The 18,154-nt window shown below is 37.4% G+C and overlaps 1 protein-coding gene across 1 annotated transcript in view; it reads left to right on the top strand.

The window, feature by feature from the left end:
* Nucleotides 1-18,154, top strand: part of SLC49A4 (solute carrier family 49 member 4) — a 100,751-nt gene that overhangs the window by 48,321 nt on the left and 34,276 nt on the right. The window contains exons 4-5 of the mRNA XM_013982378.3: nt 2,302-2,431; nt 15,959-16,067. Of these exons, the coding sequence (XP_013837832.2) occupies nt 2,302-2,431; nt 15,959-16,067 (239 nt within the window). The remainder of the gene's footprint in view (nt 1-2,301; nt 2,432-15,958; nt 16,068-18,154) is intronic.

The following is an 18,154-nucleotide window of genomic DNA, read 5'->3' as shown; positions in this document are numbered from 1 at the left end:
GTGAGAACTAAAACTATAAACTCTTAGAAGAAAACATAGGAGTAAATCTTCATGACCTTGGGTTAGACAAAGCCTTTGTATAAAGGACACCAAGAGCACAAATGGCAAGAGAAAAATAGAAAAATTGGATTTCATCAAAATTAATAATGTGTGTGCTTCAGAGAACACAATTGACAAAGTAAAAAGACTGCAAGTCATGTATGTGATAAAGAGCTTGTATCCAGAATATTAAAAAAAACTTACAGTTCAATAATAAAAAGACAATCTCATTAAAAGATGGGCAAAGGACTCAAGCAGACATTTCTCCAAAGAAGATATACAAATGGCAAATAAGCACATGAAATGATGCTCATTGTCTTCGGTCATTAGAGAAATGCAAATCAAAACCATACGGAGATAAACCTCACACCCAGTAGATGAGTATAAATAATAAAATGGAAAATAGCAAGTGTTGATGAGAAAGTGGATCCCTCATACATTGTCAGTAGTAATATAAAATGGTACAGCCACTTTGGAACCAGTTTGGCATTTTTTCAAAATGTTAAACATAGATTACCATATAATGTGCCAATTCTATTTCCAGGTATAGCCTAAGTGAGATGAAAACATACATCCGTGCAGAAATTTACACTCAAAATATTCATAGTAGCATTATTCATAATAGCCAAAAAGTAGAAACAATCCAAATGTCTATTAACCAAGGGGATTTTAAAATGCAGTGTCTATTTGAAGGACTATTTTTGGCAAAAAAAAAAAAAGTACTGATACATTCTCCAACATGGGTGAATCTTGAAACCATTAAGGTAAGTGAAAGAAAACAATTACAAAAGACTACGTATTTTATGATTCCATTTATAAGAATTGTCCATAATATTCAAATCCATAGAGATTGAAGGTAGATTGTTGGTTTCCTAGGTCTGGGAGATGGCAAAAAAGTTGTAAAATTGTGGTGATGGTTGTCAGATTCTGTGAATATACTAAAAACCATTGAATTATGCAGTATGCAGTTAAAATGAGTGAATTATATCTCAATTAAGCTGTTTACAAAAATGCCAGTAGGAAAATGAATGCATGCAAATAAGGCAATCACAGAAGAAGAAATACAAATGGCCACTGAGCATAGGGAAGATGTTCATTCATTGTTACTAATAATTAAAAGAGCTGTAAATGAAAACAATTCATTAATTTTTTTGTTGCTCCTCGGATTGACAGAGAATCAAGACATGATCTATGGTTTGGTATCTTATAGAAATATTGTACCTTTTGCTAAGAATATAGCCCTAGAATTACATTACTGAATGCAAGAACCTCTTTAGAAATCACTTAATCTATTATTCCCTTTCTTGTCCTACAAAGAGAAATGATTCAGTTTATAAATTAATGGCATAAGCAGGTCTGTACTCCAAGGGTTCCTGACTTTTCTACTAAAGTCATGCTTTTCTGCTAAATTGGGCACAGTTCAAAGCTGGGGCTTCCATGAGCCAGAACTCTGGAGGGATGATCAGGACGCCTAGGAACCTTCACTCTGTAATGATACCAAACTATGATTGTTCACATGTTCATTTTACTTCTGATTGTTCAGTCACCTATGTTAGCTAGTCTTGTGTTTATTAAATTTTCCTCTCTGTTTCTTAATTTCTTTCTTTCTTTCTTTGGATGCTTTCCTGTTTTGCTCAAATTGCCCATATGACCTATAATTGAGTCTGTCCTATATCATGCATCAGAATATCCAATTATTGATCAAACAAACATTCTCCTATCCTGTTCCTACCAATTTTCTATCACATTATTTCTGAGGACCATGCTTATTAGACAGTCATCCTAGACCTGTTTAAAGTTCACTGGTGGCTCAGTGGGTTAAGGATCCAATATTGTCAGTTCTGTGTGTGGTTTCAATCCCTGGCCCAGGAACTTCCACACATGCTGTCGGCACAGCCAAAAATAAATAAATAAATGAAGATCTCTTGTAATAGTACAGTTGGTTTTTAATGTATTTTCTCCATAGAGTAACATTTGTTGACTGCCTCAATCCTTTTTCTATGTAGTATACCATAGTACTGCTATACTCACTTGCTTACTTAGAGTTTGATTTCTTACCTGCTAACAGTTGTATCTTTATGTGACACTCTTTCTCACAAGACTGAGCTATTTTGGCTAGGCAGGTACTGTGTTTTGCTTATCTTTATATATCCTGAATTTTGTTGATGCTCAATAAATATTTGTTAGATAAATAAATACTTAAAATACTGAACTTTTTGTGTTGTCCGATTAACATTTTACTCTTTTTATTTTGTTTTTCAGAATTTGGAGTTGTCTGCTTACTATTTTCTGCAACGCTAGCTTATTTCCCACCCCGGCCTCCTCTTCCTCCCAGTGTTGCTGCAGCTAGCCAGCGGCTGAGTTATCGGCGGAGCTTTTGTAGGTTATTAAGGTAAATAGAATCATTGAGTGCCTTTGACTAGGACTTTTAAGATAATTCCACATTTGTCTAAGATAAAGTAGTAATTTTTCAACAACCTGTTAATCAGGTTGTAAATAATTGATAAAATACTGATTAAATATTTTAGGGGGCTTTTTTTTAATGATTTTTATTTTTTTCCATTATAATTGGTATACAGTGTTCTGTCAATTTCTACTGTACAGCAAAGTGACCCAGTCACACACACACACACACACACACACACACACACACACACACACACACATATACACACACACATTCTTTTTCTCACATTATCTTCCATCACGTTCCATCATAAGTGACTAGACATAGTTCCCTATGCTATACAGCAGGATCTCACTGCTTATCCATTCCAGATGCCATAGTTTGCATCTATTAACCCCAAACTCCCACTCCATCCCACTCCTTCCACCTTCCCCTTGACAACCACAAGTCTGTACTTCAAGTCCATAAGTTTCTTTTTGGTGGAAAGGTTTATTTGTGCTGTATATAGATTCCAGATATAAGTGATATCATATGGTATTTGTCTTTCTCTTTAGTATGAGAGTTAGAGGGACTTCTTATCACAAGTCTGTCTTTAGAAATTGACCAGGATTTCCTGCTGTAGTGCAGTGGGTTAAGGATCTGGTGCTGTCTCTGCAGTGGCTCAGGTCACTGCTGAGTCACAGGTTCAATTCCCAGCCCAATACAGTGGCTTAAGGATCCAGCGTTGCCACAGCTGTGGCATAGATTGAAGCTACAGTTCGGATTCGATCCCTGGCCTGAGAACCTCCATACGCCACAGGCGCAGCCAAAAAAAAAAAAAAAGCCCAAAGCAAAAACCTATAATTTTTGCCTTTTCTATGTACCACTTATACAATTACTTAATATTTTAAAAATCAAATTTTGTATTCAAATGATTCTTCTTTATAAGCTTCACAAACAGTATCTATGGAATCACAGGTTTTATCTGTTATGTTTTCTTAACATGCTAATTATTTTTATTCATTATGTATTTCTTAATACACATCAAAATAAACAGCACTAGTCAACACAAAGACAAAATAAATAATGTTTATTTATATATCACCTAAAATCATCTTGAACCTCCAGTGGGCCCATACTCTGAGAAACTTACCATTATATTTTACTTTATTTTATTGTTATAGCTTAAATGTAATTGGATTAAATTCTACCCTTGAATGTGCAAATGTCCTAGTAATGAATTTGATTCTTTGGCTATATTGACCATTGCTGGTGTTTATGATTTATAATTGGGCCATTAGAACTTTTGAATTTTTCCCCCAGTTGTGATGAATTTTTACTGATTCATCAACAATTCTCCCTAGTTATTTATTTTCTAATCTTCCTTTCCCACTAGATGGTACAAGAGCTATCTTTGTATCCTCTGTATTAGTAACATCCAATAGGAATATAATGTGAGCCACATGTGTAATTTTAAATTTTCCAGTAGCCTTATTTAGAAAACTAGAAACAAGAATAATTACTTTTGCTTTTTAGGGCTGTACCTGTGGCATATGGAAGTTCCCAGGCTAGGGGTCAAATCAGAGCTATAGCCGCCAGCCCATGCCACAGCCACAGCAATATATGATCTGGGATCCGAGCCACATCTCCCACCTATACCACAGTTCACAGCAATGCCCGACCCTAAACCCACTGAGTGAGGCCAGAGATCGAACCAGCATCCTCATGGATACTAGTAAGGTTTGTAACCAGCTGAGCCACAAGGGGAACTCCAAGTGTAATTAATTTTATTAGCCTATTTTATTTAACTCAGCTTATCTAAAGTATTATTTTTAATATTATCAATATTCAAAATTATTAATAAGATAATTTGCACTCTTTTATGCATATGAAATCCTTGAAATCTAGGGTGTATTTTACACTTGCAGCACATCTTAATTTAGATGTTAAATTTGCATTAGAAATACTTGGTCTGCATTTAAATTTCATTAAATTTACTATTTAAAATGTTTTTATTGAGCTATGTCTCCCATATTGCACTATTGATCTGAAGTTAAAAATAAGTACTTGCCAAGTCTTCAAATTTTGAATCAATACATCTTTGATATTATTTGAAAGGTCTTATATTCTGCAGATAATTGTTTGGACCTTAATTGAAGATCTTTCACTTCCATAGAATATGTTTTCTTTTCTCTTCAGAATTTTAAATGAAACGTCCATAGATAAGATAATTTCTTTTACTGTCTCTCCATCTAAAACCATTTCTCTTTTTGTTCAGAAATACAAACCATTTTATAGCTGACCAAAAATAGAAGCTCAGATCTGTTAAAAGTTGTTTCAAATGTTAATTAAATGAATAATTATCCAGTTATTCTAAAATTTTTTTTACATAACAGACATTAATTATACTCTGCTGCAGTGTTGCATTTACCATTCGTTGTGAAATTTGCAACATGCTTCCAGTTTTTTTTTCTGCATAAAATAGTCATAAACAAATTACAATTTTATATCGGTGTGTAAAAAAACAGATTGAACTGAGTTAAGTTCATTGACACCAAGAAAATCAGTGACACCAAGAAAATCAGTGACAGGTTGTAATACTAAAAACAATATATTCTACCATGTGCGCATTACAGTAATATGTTACCCAGTGCAGCAGTTAAAGTGAAATGTCATTCTGCCAAAAAAATAAAAGTATGTTTAATGGAAAATACTTTTCACTGTTTCTGTTTTTTAATTGGATTTAAATTATAATTTGTTTAATTTAAAGTAAGAATTTGTTTTTGGATTTCCGATTATGGCTCAGCAGGTTAAGAACCCAAAGTATCCATGAGGATACAGTTTTGATCCCTGTCCTCACTTAGTGGGTTAAGGACCCGGCGTTGCTGTGAGCTGCGGCATGGGTCATAGGTGCAGCTCAGATCTGGTGTTGCTTTGGCTGTGGTGTAGGCCTGTAGCTGCAGCCCTGATTTGACCCCCAGCCCTGGAACTTCCCTCTGCTGCAGGTGTGGCCCCAAAAAGAAAAAAAAAAAAAAATTTTTGTTCTTCTGTTACACTAGCCACGTTTGATTAGTGGCAACCATGTTAGCATAGCTATGTAATGCTGTTTTTCAAACTTTGATTTATAGCCAACCAATTTAGTAAGTTGACCGCCTTTTTTTTTTTCAACAAGTAGAATGGAGTAAAGTAGAATAGAAAATATTATTGTATCACATGTAGTAATGATACATATTTTTGTGAGACTTTTGGTATTTCTTAATCTGAAGTGCAAAAAAAAGTTTTTGAAAACCACATCTCTGCAGCACCCAGTAAATTTCCCTCCACGGAATAGGCCAAGAAATAATATTAGTTTAATTGAATTGTAATCAGTGGCACACATTTGTAAGATAACAGTTAAAATGATAGGGGTTTTTTGTGATGCTGTTTCAAGTTTTTCTCCATGCAGAGCTAAAGGATAGAGCAATATATAAGGCTAGAGAAGTAGCTTAGACTCAGACTATACCATACTAATAATTTTGGACTCTTCTGTGGGAAATGAGGAGTTGTTGAAGGGTTTTCAGGTAAGCAGTCATGTAAAACATAGTTCTGACAGGGGAAAAAGAACAAAATGACCACTCTGACCACAGTATACCCTGGGCTTGCTTCTAAGTACCCTAGAGTCAGGATCTTTCTTCTCTGTTTAAGCTGTAGAGTTATAGGATCTTTCTTCTTTACTAAAAACCCTTGACACCGATCCTAACATTCCACTGTCTCTTCACATATCCTTTTGTTTATTCTGCAAGATTGCCTACTTCAGCTTTGGTCTCTCCAGGGGAATTCTTTGGACCTTCCATGCCCCATTCCCCTAACCTATCATGTAATTTTCCCTGGTCCTTCAAAGAACTCTTGGCATCATTGCTTCCTGGATTAACTAGAATTCGAATTCCATTGTCTGGGCAAGAAAAAAAAATCAGTGGTTATGCTCCAAAGTTTCCACGACCATTATTTATTTACTATCTGTATGATTCCCATCTCTTACTACACATTCTACTCGTGTAACCTAATGTAAACATTCCTCTCCCTTTGTATATCAGTTTAATGTTTGATGAAGGTGGTTTTTGGTTTTGCCTTTTAGACTTAAAGACTACAGAGTTGAACTGAACGTGTTCCTTACCTCAGGACACATGAACACATTTATTTGTTTCTTTAGTCATTCTTTTATTTGTATTTCCTACTCCCATTCCCTTCCCTCTACACAGGCCACCTCTCAAATGCATTTAATGTGTATCTCTTTGTCTCTTTGCTTTTGTGACATTTGTATTGTTTCCTATGTGTGTATGTTTAATTTATCTAAGCAGTAGCACATTATGTATCACATTCTCTTTGACTTTTTTCACTAAATTCCATGTGGTTTTTTTTATTACTTTTCATTTTAGAAATAAGAAGTAGAATAGTATAATCTCCATACCCCCGTAACTCAGTATCAACAGTTACCAATTTATGGTCAATATTGTTTCATATCTACTTGACCCTCTTCCCCCGTTCCTGTATCATGAAGCAAATCCCAGATGACAAATCATTTCATCCATAAATATTTTGATAGAGACTCTTTTTAACATAAATATGGTACCATTATCACCCTAAAAACTTTTTAACAGTAGTTTGCTACTATTAAATCAATGTTTAAATTTCCCCAAAAAAAAAAAAAAAAAGTTCCCGTCATGGCTCAGTGATTGACAAATCTGACTAGGAACCATAAGGTTGCATATTTGATCCCTGACCTTGCTCAGTGGGTTAAGGATCCAGCATTGCCGTGAGCTGTGGTGTAGATCATAGACGTGGCTCTGATCCCGAGTTGCTGTGGCTGTGGCATAGGCCGGCAGCGGCAGCTACAGCTCCAATTAGACCCCTAGCCTGGGAACCTCCACATGCCGCAGGTGCAGCCCTAGAAAAGACAGAAAGAAAAAAAATTTCCAATTGTCTGAAATGTCATAGTTTGTTTGTTTTTTTTTTTAACAGTTTGTTTGAATCAGGATCTAGATTGGATCCATGCATTGCAAAATTGGCTCAAGTGCATTATAGTCTATAGATTTCCTTTCCATCTCTCTCTTTTTCTCTTGCAATTTATTTGCTGAGGAACCAGCTCTTTTGTCTCCAAGGCCTGGATTTTGTTGATTGCCTCTTTGTAGAGTGCCAAGTTCCTCTCTCCTTTGTATTTCCTGTAAATTGTTAATGAAAGCTATGTTCTGATTTGGGTTTTGGTTTTGATATGACTGCTTCATAGGTGATGCTACCTTCTTCCATCAGGAGGCGCAGGACATCTAGATAGCTCTCATTTTGTGATCTTAGTGCTGTTTTCAAGAAGGGTCCCTGTGTACACCTAGTTCTCTGTACTCCCTGGTATGAAACCATCACACTTTATCTCCCCACTCCTATTGTGTACCCAGATTGCCTCCAGCTCATTGTCACCACAAATACCACCGCAGTGATACCCTGCTACATATCACTGTAGACCTAAGAATCTTTGAAAAACAGACCCTATAACAGGATTGCTGGGTCATTAGATATTTTTAGGTTAATTTGCCAAGTATTACCAAGTTGCTCTCCAGAATGCCTGCACTCGTCTATACTTCTAACAGCAGTGCCCATTTCCCTGTATGCCCATCGAATTTGTCATTATCCATCTTTCCAGTTTTTACCAGTCTAATAGGTATAAACAAATACATCTTTTGCTTGATTTGCATTTTCGGGTTATTAATAAGTTTCAGACTCTCATGTGGTTGTTTGCCATTTAGGTTTCATCTGCTGTAAATTCCTCTTTATAGCTTTACATATTCTTTAATGATTTACGTATTCTCAATAAAAGTTCTCTGTTGATTTAAAAATTTTCAAAATATCTATTCCCATTCTGTCATGTGCCTACTAATTTTGTTAGTGAATTCCTTATTTATCAACTTTCTGTTTTTTTTCTTTCACATTTAGGTTTTCAGCCTACCTAGAATCCACCTTGTTGTATGATGTTAACTAGTGATGCAGGGTTTTTTTTTTCCTCTCCATGAAATGAACTAGCAGCATTCACTAAAAGATCCTTAGACTTTTGATTTTTATGATGCCACCTTTATTGTGGTTTGAGTTTCTGTCTTAGTTCGCTATTTTCCTTCATTGTTCTCTTTGTTCTTAAACCAATACCATATTTTTTATTACTCTGGACATGCAATTTATCTTAACGTCTGATAGGACAAAGGCCTCCTCTTTCACATGTTTTAAGGCTGAGTTAGCTTTCCAAAGACTTACTTTCCCATATGAACGTTAGACCAAATTGCTTGAGTTTCTAAAAAAAAAAAAAAAAAAAAAAATTCAACTGGAATTTTAATTGTGATCACATTGAATTATAGATTAATACAGGGTAAATTGACAGCAAGGACTCTGTCTCCCTTTATTTCAGTCTGCTTTCATGCCTTTCTGTGCTTCCCCCCGCACCCCACCTTCCACCTCTAGGTCTTGGGTCTTCCTGGTTTATTCATAGATACTTTATAGTTTAAAAAGCTATTGTGAATGATATCTAATTTTTATTACCTTTTTTTTTTTAAAGGCCACAGCTGTGGCATATGGAAGCTCCTGGGCTAGGGGTCTAATCAGAGCTGCAGCCAGCCTACGCTACAGCCACGGCAACACAGGAATCCAAGCCTCATTCTTGACCTGCACCCCAGCTTGCAGCAATACTGGGTCCTTAACCCACTGAGGGAGGCCAGGGGTTGAACCAGGATGTTCACAAACACTGTGTCAGATTCTTAACCCACGGAATCATGATGGGAATTCCTTATTACATTTTTCAATTAAACTTTATTTTGAGAAAATTATAAATTCACATGCAGTTGTAGGAAATAAGAAGAAATAACATGGACTCTCTACCAACGTTCCCCCAATGGTAGCATCTTTTTTTTTTTTTTAATCACATCTGTGGTTGTATAATGATCATAACAATCTTATTTCACAGGTTTTCCATCCCACAGCCCAAGCACATCCCCCACCCCCCAAACTGTCTCCTCTGGAGACCATAAGTTTTTTAATGTCTATGAGTCAGCATCTGTTCTGCAAAGAAGTTCAGTCTGTCCTTTTTTCAGATTCCACATGTCAGTGAAAGCATTTGATGTTGGTGTCTCATTGTATGTCTGACTTCACTTAGTATGATAGTTTCTAGGTCCATCCATGTTGCAAGAAATGCTGGTATTTCGTTCTTTTTAATGGCTGAGTAATATTCCATTGTGTATATGTACAACATCTTCTTGATCCACTCCTCTGTCGTTGGACATTTAGGTTGTTTCCATGTCTTGGCTATTGTAAATAGTGCTGCAATGAACATCAGAGTACATGTGTCTTTGCGAGTCATGGTTTTCTCTGGATAGATGCCCAGGAGTGGGATTGCTGGATCAAATGGTAGTTCTATGTTTAGTTTTCTGAGGAATCTCCATACTGCTCTCCACAGTGGTTGCACCAATTTACAATCCCACCAACAGTGTACTAGGGTTCCTTTTTCTCCACACCCTCTCCAGTACTTATTTTTTGTAGACTTTTGGATGATGGCCATTCTGGCTGGTGTAAAGTGGTACCTCAGAGTGGTTTTGATTTGCATCTCTCTAATAATGAGTGACATTGAACATCTTTTCCTGTGTTTCTTGGCCATCTGTATGTCTTTGGAGAATTGTCTGTTTAGATCTTCTGCCCATTTTTTGATAGGCTTGTTTGTTTTTTTGGTAATGAGCTGCAGAAGTTGTTTATAAATTTTGGAGATTAATTCCTTGTCAGTGGATTCACTTGCAACGATGTTCTCCCATTCTGTGGGTTGTCTTTTTGTGTTGTTGAGGGTTTCCTTTAATGTGCAGAGACTTTTCAGTTTGAGTAGATCCCATTTGTTTATTTTTGTTTTTATTGTCAATACTCTGATAGGTGGATCTGAGAAGATGTTGCTGTCGTTTATGTCAGAGAGTGTTTGGCCTATGTTTTCCTCTAAGAGTTTAATAGTGTCTGATCTTATACCTAGGTCTTTAATCCATTTCGAGTTTCTGTTTGTGTATAGTGTTAGGGAGTGTTCTAATTTCATTCTTTTCCCTGTGACTGTCCAGTTTTCCCAGCACCACTTATTGAACAAGCTGTCCTTTCTCCATTGTATATTCTTGCCTCCTTTGTCATAGATTAGTTGGCTGTAGGTTCGTGGGTTTAATTCTGGACTTTCTATCCTGTTCCACTGATCTATATTTCTGTGTTTGTGCCAGTACCACACTGTTTTGATGACTGTTGCTTTGTAGTATAGTCTGAAGTCCGGGCGCCTGATTCCTCCAGCTCCATTTTTCTTTTTCAGGATGTCTTTGGCTCCATTTTTCTTTTTCAGGATGTCTCGGTCTTTTGAGCTTCCAAACAAACTTTAAAATATTTTGTTCAACTTCTGTGAAAAATGTCCTTGGTAATTTGATAGGGATTCCATTGAATCTGTAGATTGCCTTAGGTAGTATAGTCATTTTGATAATATTAACTCTTCCAATCCACGAGCATGGTGTATCTTTCCATCTATTTGTGTCATCTTTGATTTCTTTCATCAGTGGCTTATAGTTTTCGGAGTACAGGTCTTTTGTCTCTTTAGGTAGGATTACTCCTAGGTATTTTATTCTTTTGGATGCGATGGTAAACGGGATTGCTTCCCTCATTTCCTTATCTGCTCTTTCATTGTTAGTATATAGAAGTGCTGTCGATTTCTGTGTATTGATTTTGTATCCTGCGACTTTGCCAAATTCGTGGATGAGCTCTAACAGTTTTCTGATAGAGTCTTTAGGATTCTCTAGGTATAGTATCATGTCATCTGCAAATAGTGATAGTTTTACTTCTTCCTTTCCAATTTGGATTCCTTTTATTTCTTTTACTTCTCTGATTGCTGTGGCTAGGACTTCCGGAACTATGTTGAAGAGTAGTGGCAAGAGCGGACATCCTTGTCTTGTTCCTGATCTCAGTGGGAATTCTTTCGGCTTTTCACCATTGAGAATGATGTTTGCTGTGGGTTTGTCGTATATGGCCTTTATCATGTTGAGGTAGGTTCCCGTTATGCCCACTTTCTGAAGGGTTTTTATCAGGAATGGGTGTTGGATTTTGTCAAAGGCTTTTTCCACGTCTTTTGAGAGGATCATATGGTTTTTATTCTTCAGTTTTTTAATGTGGTGTATCACACTGATGGATTTGTGGATATTGAAGAACCCTTGCATCCCTGGGATAAATCCCACTTAATCATGATGTACAATCCTTTTAATGTATTGTTGGATGCGGTTTGCTAGTATTTTGTTGAGGATTTTTGCATCGATGTTCATGAGTGAAATTGGCCTGTAGTTTTCTTTTTTTGTGGAATCTTTGTCTGGTTTTGGTACCAGGGTGATGGTGGCCTCATAGAATGAGTTTGGGAGTATCCCTTCCTCTGCAATTTTTTGGAATAGTTTCAGAAGGAGAGGTGTTAGCTCTTCTCTAAAAGTTTGATAGCATTCGCCTGTGAAGCCACCTGGTCCTGGGCTTTTGTTTGTTGCAAGTGTTTTAATCAGAGTTTCAATTTCAGTTCTTGTGAGGGTCCATTCATCTTTTCTATTTCATCTTGGTTTAGTCTTGGAAGATTGTACTTTTCTATGAATTTTTCCATTTCTTCTAGGTTTTCCATTTTATTGGTATATAGTTGCATATAGTAGTCTCTTACGATCCTTTGTATTTCTGTGATGTCCGTTGTTACTTCTCCTTTTTCATTTCTAATTTTATTGATTTGAGTCCTCTCTCTTTTTTGCTTGATAAGTCTGGCTAGGGGTTTATCAATTTTGTTGATCTTTTCAAAGAACCAGCTTTTCGTTTCATGGATCTTTTCTATGGTTTTCTTTGTTTCTATTTCATTGATTTCTGCTCTGATCTTTATGATTTCTTTCCTTCTACGAACTTTAGGTCTTGTCTGTTCTTCTCTCTCAAGCTGCTTTAGATGTAAAGTTAGCTTGTTTATTTGGGCTTTTTCTTGTTTCCTGAGGTGGGCTTGTATTGCTATAAACTTTCCTCCTAGAACGGCTTTTGCTGCATCCCATAGGTTTTGGAGTGTCATATCTTCATTGTCATTTGCTGCTAGGTATTTTTTAATTTCCTCTTTGATTTCTTCAGTGATCCATTGATTGTTGAGTCTCCACGTGTTTGTGTTTTTTGCAGGTTTTTTCTTGTTGTTGATTTCCAGTCGTATAGTGTTGTGGTTGGAAAAGTTGGAAAAGATGCTTGATATGATTTCAGTTTTCTTAAAGTTACTGAGGTTGGATTTGTAGCCCAGGATATGATCAATCTTAGAGAATGTTCCATGTGCACTCGGGAAGACTGTGTATTCTGTTGCTTTTGGATGAAATGTCCTACAAATGTCTATGAAGTCCATCTGGTTTAATGCATCATTCAGAGCCTGTGTTTCCTTATTGATTTTCTGTCTGGTTAATCTGTCCATTGCTGTCAGTGGGGTGTTAAAGTCCGCCACTATCATTGTATTATTGTTGATTTCTCCTTTTAAGGTTGTTAGCAGTTGCCTTATCTATTGTGGTGAACCTGTGTTGGGTGCATAGATATTTAAAATTGTTATATCATCTTCTTGGATTGATCCTTTGATCATTGTGTAATGTCCTTCTTTTTCCCTTAAAATATTCTTCATTTTAAAGTCTATTTTGTCCGATATGAGTATTGCTACTCCAGCTTTCTTTTGATCCCCATTTGCATGAAATATTTTCTTCCATCCTCTCACTTTCAATTTGTATGTGTCCCTAGAAGTGAAGTGGGTCTCTTGAAGACAGCATATATATGGGTCTTGTTTTTGGACCATTCAGCCAGTCTGTCTTTTGGCTGGGGCATTTAGTTGATTCACATTTAAGGTAATTATTGATATGTAAGTTCTTATTGCCATTATATTAATTGCTTTGGATTTGTTTTTGTTGCTCTTTTTTCTTTCCTTCTTCTCTTGTTCTTTTCTGCCTATAGAAGTTCCTTTAGTATTTGTTGTAAGGCTGGTTTAGTGTTGCTGAATTCTCTCAGCTTTTGCTTATCTGTGAATGTGTTGATTTCTCCTTCAAATCTGCAAGAGAGCCTTGCTGGGTAGAGTAATCTTGGTTGGAGGTTTTTTCCTTTCATCATGTTAAGTATATCATGCCACTCCCTTCTTGCCTGCAGAGTTTCTGTTGAAAAATCTGCCAGTGGCCTTATCGGGGTTCCCTTGTATGTTGTTTCTTTTCCCTAGCTGCTTTCAAGATTTTCTCTTTGTCTTTAATTTTGGTCAGTTTGATTAATATGTGTCTCGGGTGTTCCTCCTTGGGTTTATTTTATATGGTACTCATTGTGCTTCCTGGATTTGAGTGAGTGATTCCTTTCCCATGTTAGGGAAATTTTCAGCTATTATCTCTTGGAATATTTTTTCTGTCTCCTTCTCTCTCTCTTCTCCTTCTGACACCCCTATAATACGGATGTTAGTGCATTTCATGTTGTCCCAGGGTTCTCTGAGACTCTCTTCATTTGTTTTCAATCTTTTTTCTCTTTTCTGTTCTGCATCTGTAATTTCCACTAATCTGTCCTCCACCTCACTTATTCGTTCTTCTGCCTCCTGCATTCTGCTGTTAGCTGCTTCTAGTGAATTTTTTATTTCAGTTATTGTATTTTCCATCTCTTCTTGCTTAAGTTTTATATCTTGTATCTCTCTGCTCAGTGTTTCCTGTAAGTTATCCATCTTTGCCTCCAGTTTATTCCCAATGTCTTGCATCATCTTCAGCATCAACAATCTAAAGTCTTTTTCCTGGAGGCTAAGAATCTCCTCATGGCTTATCTGTTTTTCTGGGGTTTTTCCTTTCTCCCTCATCTGAGTTATAATCCTCTGTCTTTTCATTTTTATAGGTTTTTGGTGTGGTGACCTTTTTACAGATAATAGAATTGTAGCCTCTCTTACTTCTGGTGTCTGCCCCCCTGCGGCTGACGGCTGACGTCAGTATGGGGGCTTGCTGTAGGCTTCCTGATGGGAGGGGCTGATGCCTGTCCCTAGTAGGAGGAGCCGATTCTAATGCCTCTGGTGTGTGGTGCTTAGTCTCTGGATGGGATTAGAGGCAGCTGTGTGCCTGAGGGGTCTTTAGGTAGCCTGTTTACTGAGGGATGGGGCTGTGATCCCACCTGGATTGTTGTTTGCCTTCAGGCTTCTCAGCAGCTGGCTGATGGGTGGGGCCAGATTTTCCCGAAATGGCCACCTCCAGAGAAAGGCACTGCTGCTGAATATTCCTGAGAGCTTTGCCTTCATTGTCCTTCCCTCACAACAATCCAGATTCACCCCTGCTTTCCCAGGATGTCCTCCAAGAACCACAGTCAGGCTTCAATCAGATTCCCTTGGAGACTTTGCTTTGCCCTGGGACTCAGTGCACATGAAAGTCTGTGTGCGCCTTTTAAGAATGAGGTCTCTATTTCCCCCAGTCCTGTGGAGCTCCTGCGCACAAGCCCCACTGGCCTTCAGTGCCAGATCCCCACACGTGAGAGTTTGATGTAGGACTCAGAACTCTCACTCCTGTAGGTGAGTCCCTGTGAACCAGTTAGTTTCCAGTCTGTGGAGCTTCCCACCCAGGAGGTATGGGGTCGTTTATACCGTGAAATTGCCCCTCCTACCTCTTGATGTGGCCTCCTCTTTTTCTTCTGGAATAGGGTATCTTTTTTAAGGTTTCCGGTCCATTTTGGTGAAGTGTGCTCAGTCTTTAGTTGTGAATTTTGGTATTTTTAGGAGAGAAGTTGAGCTCCAGTCCTTCTATTCCGCCATCTTAATCCCTCCCAAGCCCCAATGGTAGCATCTTATGAAACTACAGTGCAGTATCACAACCAGAAAATTGACATTGATGTAATCAAGATAGAGAACAGTCCATGGTCACAAGGATCCTTCCTGTTGCCCTTTTATAGCCACACCTGCTTCCCTCCCACTCTATTCCTTAACCCCTGGAAAGCACTAATCTATTTCCCATTATTGTAATGTCACTTCAGGAATGTTATACAAATTGAATCAGATAGTATATACAATTTTGGAATTAGCTTTTTTCACCACTGTAATTCTCTGGAGAGCCATTGAGGTTGTTTTGTGTATTGGTAGTTATTCCTCTGTATTGCAGTAACATTCCGTGGTATGGATGTACATAGTTTGCTTAACCATTTACATTTAACTTTTTTCCCCCTCTGTCTTATTTGTCAGATGAAACAGTAATTTATCCTTTCAAATAAGAGCTTTTTTTAAAAAAAAAATTGATCCTGCCTACTCATTCTATAAAATAATGTTAATAATTCATCTATATAATAAACATTGAAAATTTCAAACAATGCAAATGAAGATTATTCTTATAAAAATTTTAAGGATCTTTGAATTTATTAACAAACTGACAAATATTTTCTGTTTTTGATTCTGGTGTTCCAATTTCCAAATGACTTACTTTTTTATAAGTAAGAGTATAAATTCTAGATTTTGAATGTGTAATGATGTCTTCTTTTACTTCTCTTTTACAGCAATTTGAGATTTTTGATGATTGCTTTAGCATATGCCATACCACTTGGTGTATTTGCTGGCTGGTCTGGAGTTCTGGACTTAATTTTAACACCAGTGCATGTCAGCCAAGTAAGCATTTTATTTCTTATATGTTGTAGGTAATTTTAGCTCACTGAAATTATACATTATTGTCTACTTGTTCTTTTAGCTTCAAGGTCTGGGTAAAACATTATCTTGTACGGTTGTTGCAAAAACAACATCCTTATGAAATAGTTATAAACAATATTGATTTTCTTCCTAGATTTTGTTATCCACCGTGAATTTCACATTTATTTAGGTATTAATAATGATGCTAATAAACATAAAAAGAAAAAAGAAAAATTTTAGAGGTCCAACTGGACCAGCAAATCCAGGTCTGCCACTGCCAGCCTACCCCACAGCCACAGCAATGCAGAATCCAAGCAACTTCTGTCACCTACACACTGGTTTATGAAGGTTGAAGTCCCATCGTCACTGGAGTTCCCATCGTGGTGCAGTGGAAACAAATCCGACCAGGAACCATGAGGCTGTGGGTTTGATCCCTGGCCTTGCTCAGTGGGTTAAGGATCCGGCGTTGCTGTGAGCTGTGGTGTAGGTTGCAGACGTGGCTCAGATCTGGCATTGCTATGGCTGTGGTGTAGGCCAGCAGCAATACTCAGATTGGACCGCTAGCCTGGGAACCTCCATATGACGCAGGTACGGCCCTAAAATGACAAAAGACAAAAAAAAAAAAAAGATCCCATTATCAGCTATATGATCTTTCTTTCTCCATCTAATCCCACACTTTCTCTTTGGTCTCACTATATCATTTCCTTAAAAATAACCACTTCAGGAATGTCTGTGGTGGCTCAGTGGGTTCACAGCCTGACAAGTGTCCGTGAGGATGTGATCCCTGGCCTTTTTCAATGCATTAGGGATATGGTATTGCTGCAGGCTGTGGTGTAGGTCACAGAAGTGGCTTGGATCCTGCATTGCTGTGTCTGTGGGGTAGGCTGGCAGTGGCAGCTCCAGTTGGACTCCTAGCCTGGGAACTCCCATGTGCTGCAAGTGCAGCCCAAGGGAAAAAATAATAACAACCATTTCATCTATATGTTTGATGACATCCATTCCTTCTTACTTCCCAATACCCAGAGGGGTAGAGAAATTTATAAGGCCAAATGAAGAAATCCAGCACACTGATAGGATAATCCACTGTGTGAATAAATAACAGTTTTTCCAATTTTGCCTTTGATAAATATTTGGAATGTCTACACTGAGCGCTCATAAACAGTGCTGTATAGATATTCTCATGTTTCTGGATGCATGTCTATATGTTTCTGTTGGATGTTTATCTAGTATGGAACGGCTAGTTATAGGGTATGCCTAACTTCCCCAAAATGGTTGTATTTGTTTTTAGTTGTGTTTTTAGTCATGTTTTCTTGTCTTTTTAGGGCTGCAGCCGCAGGATATGGAGGTCTCCAGGCTAGGGGTCTAATCAGAGCTGTAGCCACTGGCCTACACCACAGCCACAGCAAATCCAGGTCTGAGCCGCGTCTGCGACCTACACCACAGCCCATGGCAACACCAGATCCTTAACCCACTAAGCAAGGCCAGGTATCAAACCTGCATCCTCATGGATGCTAGTCAGATTCATTCCCACTGAGCCACGATGGGAACTCCAGGGTTTTTTTTTTTTAATTTATGCTAAATGGATAAAGATGTGTGTATATATATTCATATACATATGTGTAAATACATATATATACACACACCTACATACATACATACACACACACACACACACAATGGGATATTACTCAGCCTTATAAAAAAAAAGAGTGTAATTCTGCCATTTGCAGCAACATGGATAGACTTAGAGAATATTATGCATAGTGAAGAAGTCAGAAGAGAAGGACACATACTTTATGGTATCACTTATATGTGGAATCTAAGAAAAGAATACAAAACGAAACAGAAACAGACTCACAGATTTAAAAAAAAAACAAACTGGTGATTACCAAAAGAGAGAAGGAATGGGGGAGAGGCAAATTAGGGGTATGGGATTAAGAAATACAAACTAATGTGTATAAAATAGATAAGCAATCAGGACATATTTTATAGCACAGGGAATCATAACCATTATCTTGTAATAACTTTTATTGGGGTGTAATCTGTAAAAATACTGAGTCACTCTGCTG

Source organism: Sus scrofa, chromosome 13 (assembly GCF_054392235.1).
Source record: "Sus scrofa isolate SSC_HxYL_T2T_F1_AM1 chromosome 13, Sscrofa_HxYL_maternal_Yorkshire_Landrace_v2.0, whole genome shotgun sequence".
NCBI classification, from domain to species: Eukaryota; Metazoa; Chordata; class Mammalia; order Artiodactyla; family Suidae; genus Sus; species Sus scrofa.
This window is presented reverse-complemented; position numbering and strand designations above follow the sequence as displayed.